This window comes from Festucalex cinctus, chromosome 6 (assembly GCF_051991245.1).
Source record: "Festucalex cinctus isolate MCC-2025b chromosome 6, RoL_Fcin_1.0, whole genome shotgun sequence".
In the NCBI taxonomy this organism is placed as follows: Eukaryota; Metazoa; Chordata; class Actinopteri; order Syngnathiformes; family Syngnathidae; genus Festucalex; species Festucalex cinctus.
The window spans coordinates 21,386,768-21,414,347 of record NC_135416.1 but is presented as its reverse complement, the minus strand read 5'-3'; the positions used below and the strand labels follow the sequence as shown (position 1 = coordinate 21,414,347).

The 27,580-nt window shown below is 39.5% G+C and overlaps 1 protein-coding gene and 1 long non-coding RNA gene across 2 annotated transcripts; one reads left to right on the top strand and one right to left on the bottom strand.

Moving 5' to 3' along the window:
• Nucleotides 1-279: 279 nt before the first annotated feature.
• On the top strand, nt 280-25,990 carry LOC144021212 (lysyl oxidase homolog 4-like). The gene is made up of 15 exons (XM_077525318.1): nt 280-335; nt 1,062-1,330; nt 1,396-1,988; nt 3,191-3,402; nt 11,176-11,214; nt 11,287-11,494; nt 12,485-12,665; nt 16,093-16,247; nt 16,328-16,495; nt 17,946-18,108; nt 18,187-18,430; nt 20,330-20,445; nt 20,529-20,665; nt 23,769-23,880; nt 25,501-25,990. Exons 2-15 carry the CDS (start codon nt 1,063-1,065, stop codon nt 25,569-25,571), a joined length of 2,667 nt encoding a protein of 888 aa, XP_077381444.1. The 5' UTR covers nt 280-335; nt 1,062; the 3' UTR covers nt 25,572-25,990.
• Nucleotides 15,306-18,764, bottom strand: LOC144021213 (uncharacterized). Its single transcript, XR_013284078.1, has 3 exons — nt 18,237-18,764; nt 17,903-18,097; nt 15,306-17,701 (listed from the first exon to the last, which is right to left on the bottom strand). It is a non-coding gene; the product is annotated as an uncharacterized LOC144021213 (long non-coding RNA).
• Nucleotides 25,991-27,580: the final 1,590 nt, after the last annotated feature.

Sequence of the window (27,580 nt, the reverse complement as noted above, 5' to 3'; positions counted from 1 at the left end):
CGTGTACTCAGACCATGTGACCCTTCTGAAAAGGTGGGCGGGACCTTATACTTCCTGTGGCCAAATGCATTAAATAAGTTTTAAGATGCATAAAATGAGAGAATATTTTAATGTTTTACCTGTCAGACATTTTGCAATTTTACTAAGTTTAAGTGCATTGAGAAAAATGAGAGGGAGGGATAAAATAGTCCATCCGAGGGAGTGACAAAAAAGGAAAAGAGGGAGGGAAATTTGGAGAATAGAGAGACAGAAGGAGCAAAAGTCGTTGCTTTTTTTCTTCTATTGCTCCCTCTCTCCTTTCCTCCCAGTGACTCCAGGTTGAGAACAACAGATAGGTGAGTTCCTCTCCATCAGTCTCTCTTCTAGGATAGATTTTTTATTTTTTTTGTTTGTTTCAGGTGAGTTCCTCTTTAGCTAATATGCTCTTTAATAGATTTTTTTTTTTTAAACCCTTTATGGTTCATTTTCCACTTTTAGAGGAATTATACTTGTTTCAGCAGTATTGATGGTGCAGGTATTAATGCAACTGAGTGTTGTAGAAGGATCTTAGAAACAGATTTTTTCTTCTTCTCTGTAAAAGGAAAAAGCTTTCAGGATGATTCATAAATGCCTTCAAAAGCAAATGTCTCCTAAACATACATACCTGTTGTTGACAACATTTTCACGATGGTGTTTGTTTGCTTTTGTGTCTGCTGGCGGAATGCGTGCAACCAAACTCGAGGGTTTGCGGAAAGCCAACATTTTCTTTGGCTGGACGGAGGCGCTACTTTTAGCTCTGTTACCCCTCATACCCTGATTGGTTAAGACTGTTTTTGAATCATTTCTCAACCTTCTCAATCAGATAGTATCAATAAATTTTAAAAATAAAACCACCTATAAACTTCAATGCCACATTAGGGAATGAGGAGTAATTTCTAATTATATGCTGTGTCAAAGGAAGGAATGTCAATAAAGCTTTGCATGATTGAAAGGAATTTTGTGGTGTCTATTCTGAAGTGGCGCCCGAGTCTTCACCTAATGTGACTCTGCTTGTCTCCCATAACCATCACTCGCTCCGTCAGGATGCTGTTCCTCAGCTCCCTATCCACCGTCTTCCTGCTGCTTCTTCTCTACCCCTCCGAGCTGCCTGCGCAAGAGGCGAGGGTGCGGCTTGCAGGCACAGGCCGCCGCGATGCCAACGAAGGGCGTCTGGAGGTGTTCTACAACGGCGCATGGGGCACGGTGTGCGACGACCAGGTGGATATGAACCTGGCAAACGTGGTGTGCAGACAGCTCGGCTTTCGAAGCAGTTTCACCTGGGCGCACAGTAGCAAGTTTGGCCAGGGGCAAGGTATGTCATGTTGAGACATTTTCCCGTTTCAGTGTGTAAGTTTCTCCCCACGCTCTGTCATCCAGGTCAGATCTGGTTGGACAATGTGAACTGCAGAGGCCACGAGCGCTCCATTGCAGAATGCGGCTCCAATGGTTGGGGAGTCCACGACTGTACCCACGCTGAGGACCTGGGGATCATTTGTAGCCCAGAAAGAAGTCACGGCGCCTCAGGAGGGGAGACCTCATCCCCCTCCAGAAACGAGCAGAGACAACCGAGACCGAGAACCCCGCAGCAGCAACCGGCCCCGCCTCCGGCCTCTTCTCACAGCCGAGGCCACGAGATCGCCCTGCACCGCAACCCGCCAACCTCACGCCGCAACAGGATCTCGCCTCAGGAGAACGGCCACGAGATTCAGATCCCAAGAAGGTATAGAGGGCCAACACAGGGCTCGTCGCAGCCGGCAGCCAGCACCACCCAGAGGCGGGAGGAGGAGACGCAGAGAAGAGGAGCGCCTGCGTCGAGACGCCAGTCCGAGAGACAGTCCGAGAGACAGTCTAATAGGCAGACATATTCCCCGCCCCAGCCTGAGAGGCATCAACAATATAGTGGGAACCATATCGAACCAGACCCTGTTTATCCAGATATGGGACTGGAGTCGGATACCCAGTACATCCAGGTAAAACATACAATCAGTAAGCTATGCTGTATTAAAACCCACAATTAATATTGTGTTTGTGGAGTATGAATTAAAGAGGAAGTAACCCCCCCGCAAAAAATTATTGACAATAATACCTTCGAAGTAGCCCCACTAGTCTAAAAACAGTGTTCTGGTTACTATTGCATTAGTGGAATATGAGTTAAGCAGCAAAATCCAGCAGTTTTTATCACCATCCGAAGGCGGCCATTTTGTCACTTGCTGTCGAGTGAAAATCACATCACAGTTGCTCAGGACTCATGAAACAACCAATCACAGCTCAGCTTCAGAAAACATGTGAGCTGTGATTGGCCGTTGCCTGAGCCCTGAGCAACTCTGATGACATCTTCAGTAAGTGGCAAAATGGCCGCCCCCTGAGATTTTGCTGCATAACTCATATTCCACCATTGTAATATTAATCATTTTTAGACTAGTGAGGGCACATATAACATATTATTGTCAAGAATTGTATAAAGTTGACTTCCCCTTTAAACAGCAAATTCCACCTATTTTTCTCCATCTCAGGGGGCGGCCATTTTGCCACTTGCTATCGACTGAAAATAACATCACAGCTGCTCAGTAACAACCAATCACGACTTACCTGTTTTCTGAGTTTGGTCATGTGACATTCACAATGCAGGTTGGGCATTTCCTGCGCCCTGAGCAAATGTGATGTCATTTGCACTCGACAGCAATTGGGAGTACAAGGCAAAATGGACGCCCTCTGAGATGGATAAAAACAAGAGGATTTTGCTGTTTAATTCATATTCCACAAACACAATATTAATCAGAATGCTGTGTTTAGACTAATGGGAACACATAACATATTGTAAAGATTTTTTTTGTGGGGGGGGTTAAAACTGTTACATTTAGGGTTTAATGGCCTTCCATTACGGTGAATGTACTGTTTTTCAAACACGCAAGACATTTTAGTAATGCTTTCCAGAAAGTCTAGAATCAAGCAACTCATTGACCCCATCAAAGTAATCCACAAAGCTCATACATCTTCTGATACACGCATGCAGTGGTTGCCATTTAGCCTCTCTAATTACAGACAAGTGCCAAATCATTTAGACTTTAGAGACATTGTGTTCAGTGCTTTAGTTCTCCAAGACACACAAAAAAAAACCTTTCTGATTAAAGTTAAACTAACTAAAGTTAAACTAAAGTTTTCACGTTTCCAGAGTGCTGACAGTGTCCAGCTGGCCGAAGCCCGTCTCCGGGCCGTGCTATCCGGCAGCCGCGGCGGTCTGGTGACAGAGGGAGTGCTGGAAGTGAAGCACGCTGGGAAATGGCGTCATGTGTGTAGTCACGGATGGGACCTCAGCAGCAGCCGCGTCGTCTGCGGCATGTTGGGATTCCCTTCTGCCGAGGCGTTTGATCAAAACGCCTACAGGTGAGCGAGTCAGTGTGTGCGTGTGAGCAGGCATGTGCACGGACACACACGGACACAGGCTATGAAAGGGATGGAAAAGTGTGGTCGTGGACACTTCCTTTTGCGGACTAGTTGCTCTCATAGCTGAATCGCTGTTCCATCCTTCTCCCGGATGGTAACCACAACTGCTACCGTTAGAACGACCACACTTGGCACGACTCGCCCACTGCGGCGTTAGCCAAAGCCAACTGTCCACCAGGACTGTCTGGCCCATTGGGTGACTAGGCCTCAAAGTAGACCTTGATAAGAATCCAAGGGAGTGTGTTATTAATACCTGACCCAGAATTTAAAAATATGAGTTGGAACCAGAGTTATACTTTTCGAATCTTCATTTTATTTAGTTTTTATTTTGTTTTGAGTTTTGTTTTTATAATTTAGTTAGTTTTAATTCGTTTTCAGGGTGGTTTTGTTAGTTATTTTAAAATGATTAGTTTTAGTTTTGTTTTAGTGAGTTTCAGTATTTTCGTTTTTTTTTTTTTTTTTAAATGTATTACTTGTGCATGATTATTACGGAAGCGTAGAGCTGCCAATGTGGAGTAAACATTTTTGGCTGGCAAGTATGTTCGAACATACTCGCAAATATGTTCGAACATACTTGCAAATATGTTTGAACGTATTGAAATATGTTCATACACACTCGCAAATACGTTCGCACATACTCGCAATTATGTTCAAACATACTTGCAAATATGTTCGAACGTATTGAAATATGTTCAAACACACTTGCAAATACACGCAAACATACTTGCAAATACGTTCGAACAAAGTCGTAAATACATTCAAACATACTTGCAAATACGTTCGAACAAAGTCGCAAATACGTTCGAACATTGTCGCAAATACGTTCAAACATACTCGCAATTAAGTTCGAACATACTTGCAAATATGTTCGAACATATTGAAATTTGTTCAAACACACTCGCAAATACATTCAAACATAGTCGGAAAATACGTTCAAACATACTTGCAAATACGTTCGAACATACTCGCAAATACATTCGAACATACTCGCAAATATGTTCGAACATAGTCGCAAATACGTTCGAACATACTCGCAAATACTTTCGAACATAGTCGCAAATACGTTCAAACGTACATGTAATGTACTCTAACTTTGTAGCATGTAGCCTACATGTACGTTCGAACATATTTGCGAGTATGTTCAAACATATTCAAAATGTTCAAAAATGTTTACTCCACATTGGCAGCTCTATGCTTTCGTAAGTTTAAATATTTTAGTTTTGTTTTGTTTTTTGTTGTTGTTTTTTTTTAATGTAAATAAACTTAGCTAAATTTAATAAACACCATGGTAAAATGAAAAAGGTAAACACATTTCTTACCAAGCGTTGCATTTAGGCTGAAAAAGCACCCGAGCCGAGACATTGGAGGCAAGTCAAGCACGCAAAATTGTCGCCTAGGAGTGACATCATCTAAAAGTGCTTTTCTATTGGCTGCTTCTAGATGATGTCACTTCTGTGTGACGCACTTTCAAATGTCCTTATTCTGGTTAAAATCAAAATAAATATACTTAAAATCACATTTAAAATCATCTCCAAAGGCTTATGCATTAAATTAATAATGGTACCAAAGACTAAAACGAAGGACATTAATAATTAATAATTTATAATTATTAATAAATTATAATTAATAACAAAATATATAATTATAGTTAGTTTTAGTTATTTTTATCAACCTAAAATGTAATAACAGTTTTCGTTTTTTAAAAAGCATTTTTATTTTTATTTCGTTAATGACATTGTTTTTTGAATTTTTGTTTTGGAACCATTTGATTTGCTGTTTAGAGTAGCTTCAATTATTGGAAGAAAGGAAACAAAAGGCTCTTATTTGCAAACATTATCTGGTCCATATATGAATTAAGTCCCTATGAAAGCAACTTTTCTCCCCGCTCCATAGAAAAGCATCTTACAAGACTTTACACAACCCAAATCCATGTATGCACACTAATACTCATGCCAACGTGCGCATGCAAACAGTCCTCTGTGTGGCTGCCCACAGAGGTCTTTTTCGAGCCTGGCTAGCAGCACAACTAGACTGACCGCTGGTCTGCGCCGTGCCATCTGTCGCCAATAATTACCCCTTGTCCTTGTCCTGCTCAGCTGCTCGCCAACAGGACACACGCTGGAGCCTGTCTAGCAGAAAATACCAATGAACATCTCACTCTTTGAACTGAATTCAGAAAGTGTTCTCTCCTTGCAGCTCAGGAAGTGTTCCTTGAGGGTTGCTACTTGTCGTTGACTAACTTTGATCACTTTATAGAGCTCTTTAAAACAATCACCGCTGTTTTCTCTAAAGATGGAAGCCAGGGGTGAGCAGATACAATGAAAACAGCAGAGGCCCCAGAATTGAACCCTGTGGAATGCCACCAGGGGATTACAATACTAAAATATATATATATGACACAAAGTATCATCACAACAGCCACAAGTCTGTGACTGAGCACATGAAATTCCTTGCAGCACAGATAGGCCAAGCAATGTAGCGTGTTCCCCTGCAGCCAAAGTTGGGTGCATCATTACGAAACATTTAACTCGGGTGTGTGTCTTGACCTCCACCGACCCCCTGCTGTTCAATCGAACCCAGGTTAAGAACCACTGCCTCGGGGCACTTTTCCAGGAGAATGTGGCATTCACTAAAATGTGCGTTTCTGGCAAGCGGTCAGGAAACGGCTAAAGTAAGACTTTCTTGTAAAGTTGACTTTGTTTTGGACCGAATAACACAACTGAGTCTTGTGATGACTTCTGGTCAAGTCGGTTAGATTATTTGAGATCAATATTTGTTTGAGGCTTCAAACTTTGATGTGTTTGACCGACACTTTCACAATGATCCCTCTGACACGCCGAAGTTTGAGGGCTTGTGACTGACTGAATAACACAGGTGTCGTATTTGACTTTGGACCCTTGGAATTACCTTTTGTATCGAGTTACATTTACATTTTGAGTATTGCATGCCATAAATTACAGATATTCAGCGGGCTTATTTATGATCATCACTTTAACTTTAAACAGGGTGTGCCATTGGACATCACTACCTTCTCTTGTGAGGGATTTTCATTACATGTCCATTTGAGGCACTTTAATTACAATCCAAGAGCTCCTTTAATTTGGAAATTTCTGGAAGAACAACCTGGCTGCTGTTCGTTGAGTTAGGTCAGGGGTCAGCAATCTTTCCTGTCAAAGAGCTATTTCAGACCAAATATAACCAAAAATCTTTCTGGAGCCACAAAACATTTGAACATTGTGGTGAAGGAAACAGTATGTTTGGGTTAGTCTAATGTACTGAGGGAGTAAGAGGTAATTAGAGAAGCACCATAACAGAAAAATAATCAGCATCCAATATGTAGATTTTTTTTTTTTACCTTCCGTATTTTTATGGGGGGGGGGGGGGGGGGTATTTTTCCAGACTTTGTTATTCATACATTTTTAGACTTTTCTGCCATTCTGTCAAGTTTTTTGCAATTTTGGTAATTTTATGGTCCTTTTCTGCATCTCTTTTTCTTTTTAGACATTTTCTGTTTTGTTTTTTTTGTTTGTTTGTTTGTTTGTTTTTTAACTTTTTACATATTCTGTCTTCTTTGCTACTAGTTTTTTGACATTTTGAGAAATTTTGTGGACATTTTATGGTAATTTTCAAGATTTCTTCATGTGATGGTTGCTTTTTCATTTTCTTTTATTAAATCAATTTTCTGATTTTTTTGGGGCATTTTTATGGAGATTTTATCGTAGATTTTCGGGAAATCTTGTTTTTATAGCTACTTATTAAACCTTTTATTTCTGCCTATTTTTAAATATATTTTCAGATTTTGGCAATTCTAAAGACAATTTATAGTAATTTCTTGGGGATTTCTTCTTTTGTTTTTAGACATTTTATGGTTACTTTTTGATTTCTTTTCTGACTTTTTTTAGTCAATTCTCTCACATTTTCGACAATTTCGCGGACAATTTATGATAATTTTCTGCTTTTCCTCTTGCACATTTAAGGTCACTTTTTGGACATTTTTAGGTAATTAAAAAAAAAAATTCATCTGTGTTTTTCTGACAAATAAAAATTTGGACACAGACATTTTCTGAGTATTTAATTATTAATTTTTCATCTAAATCAATTAATTTAATTAATATTTAATCTAAAAAAAATAATGTAATTTTTTTTATTTTTTTTATTTATTTATTTATTTATTTTTTAAGAAATCCACATTAGAGAGGAACTAAAGAGCCACAGAGCTCTGGAGCCACAGGTTGCAGACCCCTGTGTTAGGTGGTTGTTGTTTTTCTTTTTTGTGGTGGATTTGGTCTTAATTTGCTAAACCCTCAATCTTCCGATGCTTAAAAAAAACAAAAGGGATGCCAGACAATTGGCCACTTTCTTTCATCACATCCATAATCTTTTTGGGTCCTCTCTCATCTTGAAGTTTATCTTTCTGTAAAAAGGGCCTGATTAAGAAGACCTTTGTGAGTTTGCTCTGTCTTTGGTGCATGGAGTCAGTCAGACCTGCCACCACTTGACACAGCCAATTGTTTCTTTCAGGCAGCTTCATGCTAGCGCAACATAATAACAGGTTTGTTCTTCTCTTTTGACACTGAGCTGCTCTTTCCAATCTTGCTTTTGGAATCGTGTGGTCAGGGTTGCATAAAGAAATTCTGCAGCCAACCTTCTTCAAGTTAAGAACTGAGGAACACTTTACTGCTGATGTCGTTCACTTTCTACCTGACAAAAACGGCCACACGGAATATATCTAAAGTCACGCCCTAAATAACGTGATTTTTCTGAGGTTGGGCAAATCCTATTAAAAGTTCAGAGAGAGTCTTACATCACCAGCCTCTTGTTTCCAGGCACGCAGTCATGACGCTGGGTAACCATGTCGCTTTGAGCTTTAAAGGCTTTTTAAAGAGGCGGCGACAGAGGGAAAGTTGATATGTACGTGCATATTTCCACGTCTGGCGTGTGTGAACCAACATGCTACTGCTCGAGTCGACCGCACAGCAGACACTGCCAAGCACAGCAGGCAATTATACGGGTGACTCTCACCTCCTCCTCCCCACTAACCTCACCCTTCAGAACCCCGTGAACTAACACCCCCTTACGGTCTCGATTGTTGCCTAACTGCCAGGTTACGAAACATCTTCAACAGCACAGATAAAGTAGTCTTTAGAAGTAGCATGTAGCAAAAGTAAAAGCCAGAACTGTGTAAAAGTTTTGTGTTGTTTTAATGAACTTTTCTAAGAGTCATTTTGGCATGATTAATTTGAGATAGTTAGCACCGAAAATACAAAAGTAACTTCCAAGAGAATTTGTAGAGGTGTGGTACATGGGCCAAGTGGGGTCTCTTTTGGTGATCGGATCTGGCTATAGTAGTTAGTGTATTAGCACTTTTTGAGCCGCAATGCTATAAACGGAACCCGCTCAGCCCCCAGAAACATAATGACATTATAATACCTGTTAATACTCCTCCAATCAGCACAAAGATTCATCAATCCATTTTTTGATACCACTCTTCCTCATTAGGGTTAAAGCGACATGGTGTCAAACATGTGCCTGGTTGAAGACCTCAAAGCAGGGAATCGTTTAGGCAAGGCAGGGTTTTACCACAAACAAGACTTTGTTATCTCAAAATAACAAAAAGGCAAGTAAACAAGATACATGGAATACAAAAATACTAACTCACCAAAGTCTGAAAAACAAGACAACAAGTAGTAAACTTAAATTGGGACTGGACTCACAGACGGACAGGAACATACCAGGGATACCAACAGAAGCAATGATCTGACAAAGCAAGCAGGGAACTATACACAAACAAACTGACGTGAGATTTGATTGACAGACACAAGGGCGTGGTCTGACGAGAACAAGTGGACTAACCTAACAAAAATCTAATAATGTATCTCTTTTGGTCTTATGCTGCATTTGAGGATGGTCAGAAGTTGGATTTATCCAAGATGGTTTTTTCCAGTTCCGACCTGAAAGTGTTTGAAGCAAAAGTAAACAACCAAAATGGCGGATAGTGGGTAAATTGTTTTTTATTTTGGTGCTCAAAACTCATTTTGACCTCCATCAAACTTGCATTCTCGTAATTTTGCTTCATTTATTGTTTTTATCTTATTTCAAAAGCATTTCATACAGTTCAGTAGTTCACCGTATAATTTCATGCAGTGAGATAGCAGCATACTGTCACGTGCGTTATGTTATGTGAAGTTATGTCGAATATTTATGAATGAAGAAAGCTGTCTAGTTTTATACTCAAGTAACATGTGTTTTGTTATTAAGAGTGAGTTACTTTGTAGTCCGTCCGTGAAGTCGGGGTCCTTTTTTTTCTGACTTCGCAAGTGGAATTTCCGAGTTCAAGGGGGCGTTCCCGTACACATTTCCTGGTTTGAACTCGGAAAAGTCCGACTTTTGACCATCTTTGAATGCAACATTACTCCCTCCCAGCCACCCTCCTCCCTGCTTAACTGCGTAACTCGCTGAAAAGGAGAAAAAAAAAGTTAATTGGAGGCAATTAACTTCAAAAGAGGCGGCCAGTTGACTCAGCTCTGCAAGCAGCCAATCATATTGTGCCTTAGATGTCCCCTCAAAAAAAACGAGAAGAGCTCATTCCCGGTGACAGCCAGTAATGACCATTATTAAAACCTCGACTTTTTAAAACCACAGCCCATGCCTAATTCAAACTTATGAACAATTTAGAGTTTTAAAATAATTATCATGCTGGTTTTTGTAATGGGGATGAATCCATACAACCATGAGGAGAACCCCACACACGAAGATTCAAACCTGTGCCAATACACAAACAAACAAATACGACGCTCTGCAATTATTTTTCTATTTTCGCTGTGACAGCCAAGTAGTTATATATGCTCATTACAGCTTTGCTAAAACAATAAATCTTCGTGACATTACAGTGCAGGTCTTAAGGTGTCAGAGCCATCAAAGAGTTTGTCTGCATCGGACTTCCTGATTTAGTAACCGTCCCGATCCATTTCCCACTTTAGTTTGCCCAATATTTACATTTGCATCACTGGTCTGGCGGTGCAGGGAACCAACTCTCCCTCTAAAGTCTACACTTGTGTCTGTCCTGGCTGTTCTGACTCACTGAATTCACAAAGGGTGTCCGTGAGGCCGCACCTGCTTGCGGTCGCACTGGTTGATGCAAGCGGTCATCTTTCGGTGTGAGTGTGCGTGACAGAATGACAACTTCCAGGCCCGCTCTGGAACGGGAAACTTTATATGTCTCCTGTGTTCCCTTTTTCAACATTTGACAGTTTTAGTTTAGTGGCTCAGTTGGCGCGCAGACACTTTGGACCAAATTTTCCAAAATGTAACTTAAAATAGATTTGTAAAAGATATATTAGTTAGCGTATGCTCATGATGTACGCTTTTTTCCTAGACTGTATAATTGGAGTTTGAGATTAATGTAGCACATTTTCAAATCCCACACATATGTCCCAGACATCCCTCTATAGACATAAACACCATGTATCGCTAAACCAAAAATGCACGACAGGAAACATTTACAGAAGAAATATTTTTGCTCATTCAGATGACTCCAAAAGCGTGTTTGTATTGTAAGGATGAAACAAGGATGATTTAGAGCGATAGTGTGGTCTGCAGGGAGTAGCTCAGACTGTGTGTGTGTTCCATTCTGTCTGCGAGATGTCAAATTGAGTCCTCGGTTCCTCACTTCTTCAGAGTTTGTTACATTTACTCACTGCTGTTGTCTTTCAGGAAACTGTGGGACTCCAAACTAGCGGATCCGTCATCCAGGTAAGCTCCCTTCTTAAAGAAGCATAACATTACCACACCTGCCTGCACTTTACATCCAACATTGCTTCTCAGGCTGAGGACACAGATCACCAAGAAGGCCTACTGGGTGGAGAAGGTGCAGTGTCAGGGAGTGGAGGTCTCCTTGTCCCAGTGCCTGGCCCAGCTGTCCGTCCGCAGGAGGGATGGTCCATGCTCGGGAGGCATGCACGCTGTCGTCCGCTGCGTCCCTGGACCGCAGTTTGTGCGGAACGGACGAAGACATTCAACGCACTCTGTGTCGGTCAGTTCGGGGGCTCCGAATATTATCATTAGAAGGAGTGAAATGATTGTAATTGATGGGAATATATAGTAATTGTTACCACAGTATGAGGTATACACGTACCATACACAATTATACACATTTTGACATTTACATACAACTCACTTTAGATTGACACTGTGACTTAACAATGCTTATCATTGTGATTTTAGTTTCTTTAATGCATCATACAGAAAAAATGTATTTATTTATTTATTTATTTGCAAGTGCAGACTGTAAAACTGCCTATAATACATTTAAAGTTTTTTTTAAGCTTGCATTTGAAAAGCTTAGTGGTATGTGACCTCACTAGTCGAAACATGACATGCTGATTAATATTACATTTTTGGAATATGAGTTATGAAGCAAAATCCAGCCATTTTTATCTACCTCAGGGGCGGCCGTTTTGCCACTTGCTGTCGACTGAAGATGACATCACAGCTGCTCAGAGCTCAGGCAATGGCCGATCACAGCTCACCTGTTTTCTGAAGCTTAACTGTGATTGGTTGTTACGTGAGACTTGAGCAACTGTGATGTCATTTTCACTCAACAAAGGGTGGCAAAATATCCGCCTTCTGATATTGATAAAAATTACTGGATTTTGCTGCTCAAATTAATAAGTAGCAAATACAAACAATATATAATTGCTTGCTTGATTGATTTTAGCATGTTTGTCGAAGAATTTTAAAAGTGGCCCTTGTATCCTTACATTTTTCTGTATGCGGCCCTCAAATGAATAAAATTGGACACCTCTGTCCTCGCTGAAGGGCTCCTCTATTAAGTAGAACTATATTTTTTGTCTTCAGTTTAGCTTTGGGTAAAACCACAAAGAGGTTTTAGGGAGAACATGCAAACAAAACAAGTGAGCTGAAGAATGAACACGGAAATGGAAAACTCAACACTCTAAAACAAAAAGCACCAAAACATGCTTTACAAAAGCAAATGTTGACTCATTCTGCTTTTTCCGACCAGAGCAACGTGCGTCTCAAGGCGGGGCCCCGCCTCGGGGAGGGTCGCGTGGAGGTTCTGAAAGAGGGCAAGTGGGGCACGGTGGCCGACCACCTGTGGGACATCACCGACGCCAGCGTCGTCTGCAGAGAGTTGGGCTTCGGAACGGCCAAGGAGGCCCTGACCAGGGCTCAGCTGGGAGAGGGTGAGACGACATACGTACACGTGCATCAACTTCCATTACGCGTTGAAGCACCTGATTACAAAATGTAGTCTTCTGCTTTCTACGTGGATTTTCTATGCTCCAGTGACAAGCCTCGTCACTCGCGTTCACACCTGTATGGGTAAATCAGAGGCTTACATAAAAAACAGCCTGCATGTTTTTGGACTAGGGATGTAATGATATCCAAACATCACAATAAAATATTTATCACGATATTGTGGAGAGGTTGGCGATACAAAAAAAAAAAGGTCATAATATTGTAAAAAAAAAAAAAAAAAAAAAAAAGAGCTCATACTTAACATCACACAATATTGTGTGTTTGCATAATACCGCAATGAAAAATCTAAAATTATTATAAATATTGTAGATAAAAAATATATAAATAGAGGCACTTACTTGCTAATGCAAGCACACATATTGACTCAGTTCACAAGCAAATTAGCATGGATTTTAAACATAGAAGGGCCAAAACATGCCTTGTGAAAATTAAACAGCACTAAAAAAAACTAGCCACCAGAGGGTTCGAGAACTGCACAATTTTTTTTAAACAGATGTGCTGCTTTTATATCGTGACATGATGACGACAATATATTGTGGGAGTTTTAATATCGCGATATCACAATATTGCCGTTATCGTTACATCCCTAATTTGGACCGTGAGGGGGAAAAACTAAGCAAAGCCATATCAGAGTATTCGTCCTTTTATGCCACAGTGCTAGTCATTGTGTGACACAAGGTTGCTTAAGTTATTTGTAAGTACCCTTTTGACAAGAAATGTGCAGCACATAACAAAAAAAAAAAAAAAAAACAATCCTATGTGAACTATATTAATACCAACTATAATACTGTAACATCATGAACGTCACTGTGTCTGCATGGCACACGTGCTGTGCTGTTGTTGACACTCTATTTGCCCATAATTATAAAGTGGTTATGGTTTGGGCGTTAGGCTCAGGGCATATTATTTTCATTCATTAATTTGAAGAGCAAGATTTAAGCAATCCCAAAATATGTTGTTTTTCTACTAATTACAGCTCATTACTTTTTGGATGACATCTGACTGAATTAAATTCCCATGAGAACGGGGTCAGACTAAACAGCAATGACTCTAAATGTGTGCTTCGAAATAGCCTAATTCCAAAATTGTGGACCCAAGCAGACAAATAAACCCTGACAAAAAAGGTTTATAGCTGGACTGCTGCTTAACTGAGAAGCTGATGGTTGACTGCATCTACCCATGACCAGTTTTTGGACCAGTAGAACACCTGGAGCTCACAATGGCGTGCAGGTACTTCCGTTGTGGCCCTGGAAAGCCTGCCATGCAGTCGTCTAACAAAACCAATTTCAAACACTTTCCAAACAAATGGGCCTGCCTTTCACAAACTGAGTTCCTATCAATTTTTCTATCCAAGTTAATTTCCTGCCATTATCTTTCTGCCCAAATACAGCAGAATGACCCACAAGGGTGGCTGCATTTCCTTCTCTCCACTTTCCTTAATGAAGTAATTCATGGAAACCTTTCAGGGTTCTTAAAGTAGGTGCTGTGCGTGCGTTATGTCTAAATAATGACCATGGTGAATGTCACAGTGAAGCGTTGCGGGTTGAAATGTTTCTAGACAAAGTTCAGGCCAATTTAGCCGTGTTGCACAAACACAGGCGAGTGGTCTGGGCCCTGCTGGAGTTCTGGGAGGGCTCGTGGGTGGTGCACTTTGAGAAGAGTGACCTGACTCAAGGCTTGGTGACATCAGTGGCTATTTGAGTGAAAAAAAATATAGGGCTTAATAAAACTTTGGACTCACACACCTTCGCAGACTTCAGCAAGTTCAAAGATTTTTGGCTGTGGTGAGCAGGATGGAGTGTGCAGTCATTCAGACAAAAGGCGCTCTTTCTCTCTCACAGGCACGAGCCACATCAGTGTTTTGAGCATAAATCGCAACTCCAACCAGTATAGCCAGGATGTTTTGGATTTTATATTTGTGGATGGCTGACTGACAATGCATAATGTATGCCGTTATAATGCATAATATAATGGATGCTGTTATGATGCATAATACATTGAATGTTAGTGAAACTATGTATGTGTATAAGGGTATTATGTATTAGGCTTACCTAGGGAGAGGAAAAAAGACAAAGCAATATTTAAACCTGTCATAAGATTTAAAGCCACTGATAGGAGATTTAAAGCCATTGGGACGAGATTTAAAATCGTCATGATGTGATTTAAAACCATCTTGACGAGATTTGAGCTCAGGGCGAGATTTAAAATCTCCATGATGTGATTTAAAGTCATCATGATGAGATTTCAAGTCATTGTGAAGAGATTTAAAATCACCATGATGAGATTTAAAGCCACCATGACGAGATTTGAGGTCACATGAAGAGATTTAAAATTGTCATGATGCAATTAAAATCATCATGGTAAGATTTAAAGCCATGACGAGATTTAAAATCGCAATGACGAGATTTAAAATCGCAATGACGAGATTTAAAGCCAACGTGATGATATTCAAAGCATCATGATGCGATTATCATTTACAGTCATCATGGTAAAATTTAAAGCCATGATGAGATTTAAAACCATCATGATGAGATTTGAAGCGTGGACTTATATTATGTCTGATTTATAGCCAGCATGACGAGATTTGAAGCCACATGATGAGATTTTAAATCGTCATGATGTGATTATCATTTAAAGTCATCATGGTAAGCTTTAAAGCCATGACGAGATTTAAAGCCATTGTAATATTTAAAGCCATCATGATGACATTTGAAGTGTGGACTTATATTATGTATGTGATTTAAAGTCACCATGACGAGATTTGAAGTCACATGACGAGATTTAAAACGTCCTGATGTGATTATTATTTAATCATCATGGTAAGATTTAAAGCCATGACAAGATTTAAAGCCATAGTGATGATATTTAAAGCCATCATGGTGAGATTTGAAGCGTAGATTTATATTATGTCCATGATTTAAGGCCATCACGATGAGATTTAACGATGCGATTGACGAGAGAAGTCATAGGACGTCCATGGCAGCATTAAAATCAACTGGTCGCGAGCTCGGTGTGACGCCAGGATACACACATTAAGTGCACACTTGTTTCGTAAAGTTAACTTTAATGTCGCCACGGACATCCTACTTCAGGATTCTCTCGTCAACTGTCATGATGACTAAGTCTCGTTATGGCGTCTTTGAATCATGATGACTTAAATTCTTGTATTTTTATTTTCTTGCGAGGTGACCCTAATACACAGTATTAAAATCTAAATGAGGTTGTAATGAGGGGACTACAGCAACTAACCAGCAGCTTTGCACATTTCAAGATGCAATTTCCATAATTATGTTTTTTTTTCCCCATGAAAAAGTTCCAACACTGAAATTTCCCTAAATTTTGCCATCCTAGGTTCCGGTCCCATCCACATGAATAGCGTCCAGTGCACAGGCAGGGAGCACTCCCTAACAGAATGTCCATCCAAAGAGGTTCCCCTGTACACCATCAAGCACAACCAGGATGTGTCGGTCCGCTGCAATGTCCCCAACACCGGCTCTCAGACTACAGTGAGACCAACCCGCAAACAGGTTTCACACGCCACCCGATGGCAGCGTTCAGTCAAGCAAAACAAACTCTTTGCCTTCAGGTGAGACTTGCTGGAGGCAGAGACAAAGCCGAGGGTCGCGTGGAGGTGTTGATCGAGGTGGGCGGAGTGAAGCGCTGGGGGTCGGTCTGCAGTGAGAACTGGGGCATCAACGAGGCCATGGTGGTGTGCCAGCAACTTGGCTTGGGTTTCGCCTCCAGAGCTCACCAGGTGATCAGCCCTATCGATATTAGCTGCCATTCAAATTTCCTCAATCGATTCACAAGAGTTCAGTTCGAGTCAATTTGGATTCTTTTTTCCGATTCAATTCACGTCACTTCAATCTGATATTGATTCATTATGGAACATCACATCTCCACAAACATAAAATTTATTGCTGTCAAAGTTGAAGCGTTAACTAATGAATTAATCACAAAAAATTATCACATTAATCACGTTTTAACGCAGATTAAATTAATCACACTATTAATTTTTACGTCAGATGATCCTTTAGCTTGACAGTGGATGGCTGTGTTAGGTAGCACAGGTTGTCTTTGAGCAATAAACATAACTCTAATGTTTGCGTATGACATTCAGAATATTTATTCATGTCATTTATTCATTCAACTATTGAGCTAATTTTTTTCCCATTTTAAGTTATACATGTAATTAACTGATTAGAAAAAGCGAAAGATGAGCGTGTGCAGTGGATTAACATTTTTGAAGATGTCCTCATAACATTAAATGTTGAAAAAATTAACACATTTCAGGTGCTCTTTAAAATTGGTGGGCAGAAAATGTTGATTAAAAAAGCCTTTTTAAGCGATTTATCGTGATTAATCGAAATTCTAAAATGTGATTTAAAAATGTAATCCTTTCACAGCTCTAATTAAATTTTGCGGAGGCAGTAACTGGTTAAACGATTTAGTTTATTAACGAAAGTGACATGTATTATAATAATTTAAGTGTTATTGCAAGAATGAGATGAAAATATTTTATAATCTGATGATAATAATTGTAAATATAAATTAAAAATATTCTGAATCGCAATAAGTAATGACATCTATTAAGATTAAAAAAAAATCTTTTAAATTAATGTGAACGCTCAATTAAAGAAAACAAGATACAAAAAAATTACTTTAAAATTCTATTTTCATATGAATTTATGGGAAAAAAAGAGATATTAAAATAATCAATTCAGAACCATGAATCGATATCAGGCTCGAAAAGGTAAATCAATTCGATATTGATTATTCGATTTTTTTTAAACCCAGCCCTAATCAATATGCATCATAATATCGCCACTCCCTTTCTTGGCGTTTCTCCTTTGTCCTCCCACATTTCCCTTCCCTCTGGGCTGCTGTTTGTGTATCTGTGCTGTGTTATTACCGAGGCCTGAGGTAATTATAGGCTTCCCGAAGGTCCACTTCAGGCACTCTGAAAATAAAAGAAGGAAAGTAAGGCAAAGAGGAATCGGCAGAAATTCTCAGGGAAAACAAGCTGAAAATAGGGCTGTGCATGGAAAGGGCAGAGTGGGGCATTTAAAAGCTGGATTGAAACTGGGGGAAAAGAGTGTAAAATGCGATAATACGTACTGATAGATTCTATTAAAAAGCGGGCTTGACGTCTTAAAGGCACCTTTCAACTGTGGTAAAAACGTTTGCCTCTGATGTGTGTCCAGGAAACTTGGTACTGGACCAGCTCCAGTGACGCCCGGGATGTGCTTCTGAGTGGAAGTCACTGTGTGGGCTCTGAGCTGTCCATCCAGCAGTGTCGCAAAAACACACACGTCTACTGTCCCAGAGGTGGCGAAGGCAGAGCCGCTGGGGTCACCTGTGTGGAGAGTGAGTCAAAAACAAACACTTCAAAACAAACATTTGTTGTAACAATGACTTGGAACTCCCCCTGGTGTCTCCTAACAGGCGCTCCTGACCTGGTCGTGGATGCCCAGCTGCTGCAGGAGTCATCTTACCTGGAGGACAGGCCTCTTCACCTGCTCACCTGTGCCAACGAGGAGAACTGCCTCTCCTCTTCTGCTGCCAGGATGAACTGGCCTTACGGACACCGCCGACTGCTGAGATTTTCCTCCCGTATCATGAACAATGGCCGTGCCGATTTCCAACCTCGGGCCTCCAGGGAGAACTGGATTTGGCATCAGTGTCACAGGTAATGGGGATCACAAGCAGTCTCTCAAGATATAAAAAAAACTTTTGAGGATCCTCCAAATTGATGAGCCATCCTCCTCATTGATTACCTGATTGTTTACATCAAGGCTAAGACTGACCTCAGAGTAGCTTAACTTCTTTATTCAGCTGCTGAGGTTTCATGTCTTAAAACAAAAGAGGCAGAGCTCCGAGTTTCTTCCAGCCTCAATCACTACCTCCACAAGCAGCCAGCACATTGGTTTGGTTTCCCACTTTTGCTTGTGCCGCTTGCGGGAATGCTTCTATAACGAGAGGCCGAACGACAGCACACAGATAAACAACCAACTGTGCGACGATTTATCTTTACTATATTTAGTATCTGTAGAAATTCTTCTTCTTCTTTTTCTTCTTCTTCTTCTTCTTCTTCTTCTTCTTCTTCTTCTTCTTCTTCTTCTTCTTCTACTTCTTTTTCTTCTACGACCTCTTTTTCTTCTTCTTCTACTACTACGTCCACTTCTTCTTCTTCTTCTACTACTACTTCTTCTTTTTCTTCTTCTTCTTCTTCTTCTTCTTCTTCTTCTTCTTCTACTTCTTTTTCTTCTACAACCTCTTTTTCTTCTTCTTCTACTACTACGTCCACTTTTTCTTCTTCTTCTTCTACTACTACTTCTTCTTTTTCTTCTTTTTCTTCTTCTTCTTCTTCTTCTTCTTCTTCTTCTTCTTCTTCTTCTTCTTCTTCTTCTTCTTCTTCTTCTTCTCCGAAAACAATAACATTTTGGGAGACCTTAATATTTACAAAAACTCATTAAACTTTGCACACTTTGGGACCTGCGAAAAAGTTGATATTATGTAATCATAATAACATGGCTCAATAGCAAGTAGAAAATTAAAAAAAACAACAACAACAATCTCGGCACGTTTGACCTAGGGTAATGAAAATTGGCAGGTGCATGTAGCACCCTGAGGCACACAAAAAAGTCACTAGAAACCATGTTCTAAAATGTACAGGAATCTTCTTCTTCCAATTTGAGTTATATTTACAATCCCTTCATTGTATCAAGTCTGAGCGTTATGAAAACATTTATGTATTATTGTCGACTCTTGTATAACCCCTTGGAAGTGCATTTGTGTTTATTTTGTTGAGCTTTGTATTCATGGTTTTGTATTCGAAAGTGTGAAATGAGTAATAAAAAAAACCAAACTATTTCTTCTTCTTTTTCTTCTTCTTCTTCTTTTTCTTCTTCTTCTACTTCTTCTTTTTGTCCTTCTACTACTTCTACTTCTTCTTCTCCGAAAACAATAACATTTCGGAGGACCTAAATATTTACAAAAACTCATCAAACTGCACACTCTTCGGACCTGCGAAAAAGTTGATATTATGTAGTCATAATAACATGGCTCAATAGCAAGTGGAAAAATAAAAAAAAATAAAAAAAAAATCTGCACTTTTGACCTAGGGTAATGAAAATTGTCAGGTGCGTGTAGCACCCTGAGGCACACAAAAACGTCAGTAGAAGCCATGTTCTAAAATGTACAGGAAGTAAGCTATGAATTTTTGAATGTCCAATTTTGGCTAATTTTTGCGCATTCACAGTGGTCATACTTTTTACCCCTTTGCCAAAAGTTTTCATCCGCTTGACTTCAAACTTGGCATGTCATCTTAAGACCTAGGACAACAACTAGGGGAAAAAAATCTTGAGTTTTGAAATACTATATGACGGGGAATGCCCAAATGAAATGTTGAGAATGTGTGTGTTGCTCCAGACAAAACCAAACCAAAACAAAGCTATTATGAAAGTACACAATTGAAACTTTTCAGATACCAAGAAAATCTGCAGTAAATTCTTTGATTGAGATTATCAAAGAAAGTTGAAGTGAATTACAGAATTGTGTTGAAATATCACCCTTTCTCATTTCTTAGGCACTACCACAGCATTGAGGTGTTCACCCACTACGATCTGCTGACCCTCAATGGAACCCGGGTGGCTGAGGGTCACAAAGCCAGCTTCTGTCTTGAGGACACGTACTGCCCTGAAGGTCAGATCATTTCAAATTTCAAATAAAAATACATTTTCACAAAAAGCATCACATGAAAACTATTCAACTGGTTTGACTCTCAGGTCTCTATAAGCGCTATTCCTGCTACAACATGGGTCAGCAAGGCATTTCAATTGGCTGCTGGGATACGTACCGCCATGATATTGACTGCCAGTGGATCGACATCACGGACGTGCGACCTGGTGAATACGTCTTCCAGGTGAGGACAGTTTTTCTCCAAGAACAATACTTTCCAGGAAGATGTCACTTCGTTTTCTAAGTTTCCATGTGAGAAGCACTTCTACTTTGGTCTTCTGTGTGAAATCGCAAAATTGTAACTCATCGTTCATAGTTTTTAAGAGATTTTTTTTAAACAATATACTTACTAGAATGACCTTGCTTGTGAGAAAACAGAGCCACTGTTGTCTGATTTTCAGACATTTATTGAATGCCATGAGAATAGTCAAACCCAAACAAATGAGCACACTCACAAGGAACTGATGTTGACCACAGCTCACGACGACACACTCACCGCTGTCACATGCAAGCTAACCAGGCCCCGCCTCTTAAAGGCACATGCATGTACCCTACAATACCGTTTTCTTTTCTATTTCTAATTACATTTTTTTTCTTTTTGTCTTCCAATAACTTTAAAATGGCCAACATTTACAGTGTGTCTTAAATTAAAATGAGCTAAGTGTGTGCAAAACTAACAAAATAACAAAATAAAATAATATCCATCCATCCATTTTCTGAACCACTTACTCCTCACAAGGGTCGCCGGAGGTGCTGCAGCCTATCTCAGCTGGCTATGGGCAGTCGGTGGGGTACACCCTGGACTGGTCATCAGCCAATCACAGAAAATAAAATAATATAAAAATGTAAAAATCCAGTGAACCAAATAAAATAAAGTGATTTTTAAAAAAGTCTTTAACTAACTGAAACTTAATTTTATGTTTATAAAACTAACAAAACTACATAATTAACTATAATTAAACGCACTACTATAACCATATAATTAAACTAACTAACTATAATTATAATGAAAATGTCGTTTGTTTTCGTCTTTGTGAGTTAATTTCAAATCATAGATGAGCTTTCAGGGTTTATTTATTTTAAGTGTATTTATTTTGGTGTTAGAAGAAAGAAAGTCAAACAGTTGTTTGGAATTGTAGTACTTGTGACCTTTTTTTTAAAATTATTATTATCTTGCACTCTACAAATGGTCCATATGTAAATCAAACAAAATATAATAATAAAATTCAACTAAAACAGAGCTTTATTTTTAATTAAAAAAATAATTTAAAAAAGGTAAATAAATACCGGTACATAAATAAATAACCCACTTTAAAAACTAATTCAAATTAACTGAAATCAAAATGAAACAAAAAAAATAAAAAATTCTGAAAAATAATGAATGAAAATAAATATAATCCTGGTGCCAAGAATCATTACAATAAATAATTAAATAATTAAATAAATATATAACATTATATGGTCCCTCGATATGGTGGAGTTTCACCTAATGAGGGTGGATCTGGTACCAGCAATAAATGGTGTTTCACTGTCTTAGGTTAATTGAAGACTCCAGCTTCCAGGGAACTTGAACAGTATAAACGGTATAGAAAGTAGACGGGTGAACATTGAGCCAGCTGGCAAATACGCCCAAAATGAATGGCAAGTTGCATGCGAGTGTGTTGAAAAGGGGAAAACGCAGTTTAAAATCTGCAAGCGCATGTGGGATAAAAGCGATAACCAACTATAATTGTAGCAAAGTGGCTCTTGGCTAAGCATTCAGCCATTCAGGTACGCCATATGCATGTTGTTGCAGGGTGTGTGGGTATTTAAGGCCAGTACATTTAATGTGGCTTTATATAGAAAGTAGACCTACTATTAGTGAGAGAGTGGAGCTTCTTGGCCAGCGGACAAACTCCCAGCACTTCACATTATTTTTTTTTATGTTGAAGTCAGTTGGTCTTGTCTGTTCCTAAACGTCCAATCTACTGTGCTGACTACTCATCTGTTCTCCCGCTCTGTCATTTGTTCTATTCCTGACTGCGAACTAAGTGGCACCACGTAGATGAAACTTATGCTTTCTAATTAGTTTTTAAGCGTTTGCATTATCAGAGATGCTTGCATCAAATGTGCACGTGTGCTGCTGCATGGTACACGACCGGACGACAAAGGAGAGATTTGTGACGACGTGACCCGGCAGCTGTGCATAAATTTCATAAGGAGCGAGAGGTGGAGGGAGGGAGATCGCAGATGGCTGGGTGTGGCTTTTACCAAGAATCTCAGCCGTTTTTAGGACCATTTGTTTGAAACGATGAGTCACGTCGACCCCAACTTGATGGCCCCCTTACTGCATTTAACATCCAATCTATGCAGTCTATATGAGCAGTGGCATATGCTATTTTTACATTCACATGGAAAAAACTTTAAAGAAGTACTGTATATTAAAAAAAAAAGTGTGCTCCAAGCCTTGGATGACTAATTTTGTCTGTAAACTAAATCAAGAGACTAATACTTATGAATAGTTTAAGTAGGTGATGTATGTAGCTTATATATCCATCAACTTCACAACATTAAAAGTCGTTTTTTTTATATTATGACAGTGTGTGGTCACATTATCTGTTTGATGTGTGCATGGGGGAACATAAATTTACAGTCAGCGCTTTACTCATATAGCAGCAGTTAGCACAGACGGGACGGGAAACATCAAGTCGTGGCAACCAAGCACGGCTACAGTCTAATGACAGGCTGCAACTTGAATCTAAACCAAAACTGTCATCTGCATCCCTCGGCTCTTTTTCTATCCTGCAGCGAGATAACAGTGGAAAGTGATGTCATTCATCTCTTTAACCCCCAATTTGAGCAATTTAGAAAAAGAGAGAACAATAATCCTGCGGCTCTTCAGTCGCCCCCATGGAAAGCCGCCTGTTTCCTAACTGTCAAAGGTTCTTGTTTCGTCTCTTACATTATTGAAAACATCCTTCGTCTATAAACAGAAAGGCACTTTAGCGCCCCAGTGCTGCAGGGGGGAGGGAAAAAAAATCTGCGTCAGCTTTATACAGCTGGACTAGCAATATAATTATCGTAAATAAAGCGGAATCAACCCATTGCCAAAGGTTGAGATTAAAAGACACAGCCACTGTATGTCTACAAATATTCTTGGACATATTCTCATGGGAATTCAGCAGTCGATCTTTGAAAAATAAGCAATACACTCACCAGAGGCTTCATTCGGGTTATATTCTCAGTACAAATGTTTTGTGAATGAATGACTTACATCTGTGTGATCAAACGTGTCCCTCGTTTTACAGGTGGAGGTCAACCCATCTTTGGATATGGCCGAATCCGATTTCAAGAACAACGTGATCCGCTGTCGGTGTAAATATGATGGAGCGCGCGTGTACATGTTCGGATGCCATGCAGGTAAAGTTGAAAAAGAAAGGATGAGGTGGAATGAGATGCCCGGGGTGGGATGAGATTAGATGGGACGGATTGAGATGAGATGGGCATACTGAGATGGAATGAGATGAGAATATTGATGAGAAGTGATATTATGATGAGCTGAGATTGAAGAATGAATGAGATTGGAGGATTTGGAAATTGAGGATCAAATGAGACTGGGATGATAAGAGATTGAGGATCTGATTATCTGAGATTAAGGACAAAATGAGATTAACGATGAGATAAAATTAAGGCTGTGATGAGATTGAGGATAAAAAGAGATTGAGCATGACAGCCCATGCTTAGAATAAGGATGAGATGAGATTGGGTATCAAATGAGATTTCAAACTCATCTCATCCTCACTAGAGGATTAGAGGATCTTGACGATCAGATGAGATAAAATTAACAATCAGATGAGATTGGGGATGAGAAGAGATTGAGGATCTAATGATCTGAGATTGACAATAAAATGAGATTAATGAAGAGATAAGATTGTGGGTGTTATTATATTGGGTGTGAGATGAGATTGAGGATTAGATAAAATGAGATTGAGGATGAGATGAACTGAAATTAAGGATAAAATGAGATTGAGCCTGATTAATTAAGGATAAAGTGAGATTGGGGATCAAATGAGATAGAGGTGTTCCCCAAACTCATCTAATCCTCATTGGAGAATGAGATGAGCTTGATGATCAGATGATATTAAAATGAGGATCAGATGAGATGGGGGGGGTGAGAAGAGATTGAGGACCTAATGATCTGAGATTGAAGACAAAATGAGATTAATGCTGAGATAAAATTGAGGATGAGATGAGATTGAGGATCAAATAAAATGAGATTGGGGTTGAGATAAACTGAGATTGAGGATAAAATGAGATTCAGCATGAGATGAGATTAAGGATGAGTTGAGATTGAGGATCAAATTAGATGTGCTTGAGTATCAGATGAGATTGAAGATAAAATGAGATTGAGGATGAGATGATACTGAGGATGAGATGAGGTTAAGGATTATATGAGATTGTGAATCGACTGAGATTGAGGTAAAATGTGATGAGATTGAGAATGAGATGAGATTGTTGATGAAATGATCTGAAAATGAGGATGAGATGAAATGAGATTAAGGATGAGATTAGATTGAGGATGAAATGCAATTGCAATGAGGATGATATAAAACTGAGGACTGGATGAGAGTGGGGATGAGATGAAATGAGATTGAGGATGAAATGAGATGAGATTGTGGATGAGATGACATTGTGCATGAGATTAGATTAAAGATTGGATGAGAGTGGCTAACGAGGGATGAGATGAGATCAAAAGAGATGAGAGGGGAAGTGAGATGAGCTGGTCTGACCTAACATAAGATTTTAGTAAGGGTGACAAAAAGGGAGTGGATGAGCTCAGATGGAGATAAGATGACGAGATGAAATAGTGATGATGTGAGATGAGAAGATCATCCAGACTGGATTGAGTTTTATGTGACAGGAGGGGACATGGAAACAGGATAGGATGAGATGGGAAGGGGGATGTGAGGGAATGAGATGAGACGCCATCCCATAATGCAATTTTCTCTCCATGTACTGCCGCTTGATGTGTTTCATCAGGTGATGCTTACAGCGCTGATATCGAGGACTTGTTTGACCACCAGCGTCAGATCAGCAACAACTTCCTGTGAATGGATGATCGCACCGATGTAGGGACAGAAGAACCATTCAACTCCTCAGTACACCTCAACACAACAAGACAAAGAGGTTGAGGGACAAGAATAAATGAGAGGACGAGGGGGATTTTGAAAGGAAAGGATGAATTTTGGTACCTGGCGACTGTCTTATTCGAGACAGTTAAAGTCAAGATGTAAAAGAGAAATGTTGAGAAGTAAATAAAATGAAAGCACACAAAATGTCGACTACCGGTAATTTACATTTTCTAACCATTTGAAATGATTTGGATTTGTAAAATCATGACAACAGAACGTAAAGACATGAAGGCACCACATTGACACAGGTAACATCTGTCTGCTTGCATTCACTTTCCAATTGCAAATGTTTTTTAATTACACCTGTGTGCCTTTTGGTTTTGAATGAAAATCAAAATTTTTTTTTTACCCCATGGTGCTATTTTTGCCTTATTTGAATAAATATTGTAATGTATTGCACATGTATTGTCATGTACAGTTTTATATTACCTCTCTGGAATAATGTTAGGTCTCTAATTTATGCAGATTTTATTGTACTTTTGAGTTGGCATTGTCCATGTGTGGCTATGTTTTGTATTGTTAATTTTTATCTGAGAGATCATTTACTTGTTTGTTCTTCACCTGTTCAACAGTGGTAACATCAGATGAGACCTGGAGGCACCACAGTAGTGCGCCTTAAACATTACTTAAATGGTAGAGCAAGAATAAACATCAGAATGACAAACATGCTTATTTAAGGAATGGTTATTTTTCCTGCAGATTTTGCAAAAGAAAGATTAATGTTAGGATTTAGCTGAATCTGCTCAGAAAAGTATTTCCTTTAAAATGGAGGTTTAAAGTGTGTTTGTTTACAGCGCGTTGTGCAATCAGACTCCCACAGTGCTCAGACTTTGACAGTTAAAAAGATATCGTAAAAAGAGCGACTGCCTTTGCCATCCTCTCTCAGGGCTCTATCCAACCACCTCCACTTACACGCGTGTATTACACTGTTCAATCTCACGACTGACTTTTTGACACATAGGTCATTTTCAGTGAAATGACAACAATCACGTAACATGCTGTTACATGTTGTTGGTTTTTTAAATACGCTATCTTTGTATTCTCTGAGGGGTTCCATACAGTAACACCCTCATTATGCTTTAGCTGCTCACTAAAATGTCACTGTAGCCTACTGTATTAGCTCAGACTTTAAACGGGAAGTAACTCCCCCCGCCCCCCCCCCCCCCCCCCGCCCCCCACACACACACACACACACGCACACACACAAAAAAAGAAAGGGAAAAAAAAATCTATGCAGCTCCACTAGTTTAAACACGGCATTCTGATTAATATTTCTTTTGTGGAATATGAGTTAAGCAGCAAAATCCACTCGGTTTAATTCCATTTCACAGGGCGGCCATTTTCCCACTTGCTGTCGACTGAAAATGGCATCATAGTTGTTCAGGGCTCAGGTAACAACCAATCACAGCTCAGGTTCAGAAAACAGGCAACCAATCACGGCCAAGATTCAGAAAACAGCTGAGGTGTGATTGGTCAATACCTGAGCCCTGAGCAACTGTGATGTCATTTTCAGTCGACAGCAAGTGGCAAAATGGCTGCCCCATGAGATGGATAAAACCATTTGGAAGTCATATTATTTCTACAAACACAATATTGATCCGAATACCGTGTTTAGACAAGTAGAACATTATTCTAAAGAAATTTTTTGGGCTGCCTTCCTTTTAAAGGTTTGAACTAAGGTCACTGAAATAGCTAGCACGACTTTTTGCTAGCACATCACAATTCTTTTTAACAGAAAGAAACTATTTCTTTTTGGACTATGTCTAATGTTTTATGTGCTCTGTGATATCAGTGTACTACAACACACTGAAGACTAAAGTGGTCCTCAGGAACCATCCATCACTTCCTTTTGATGACTACATATGAAGCATCCACTCACAAAAGAAGCGGCGTTTGACTCAGATTTTGGGTCACACATGATGATTCAG

What these genes read in the sequence shown, in the direction of transcription:
- LOC144021212 (XM_077525318.1), top strand. Translation starts at nt 1,063, where the DNA reads ATGCTGTTCCTCAGCTCCCTATCCACCGTCTTCCTGCTGCTTCTTCTC. An exon ending in CTAGCGGATCCGTCATCCAG is followed by an intron (nt 11,215 to 11,286) that starts GTAAGCTCCCTT and finishes ATTGCTTCTCAG; the next exon opens with GCTGAGGACACAGATCACCA. An exon ending in ATTCAACGCACTCTGTGTCG is followed by an intron (nt 11,495 to 12,484) that starts GTCAGTTCGGGG and finishes TTTTCCGACCAG; the next exon opens with AGCAACGTGCGTCTCAAGGC.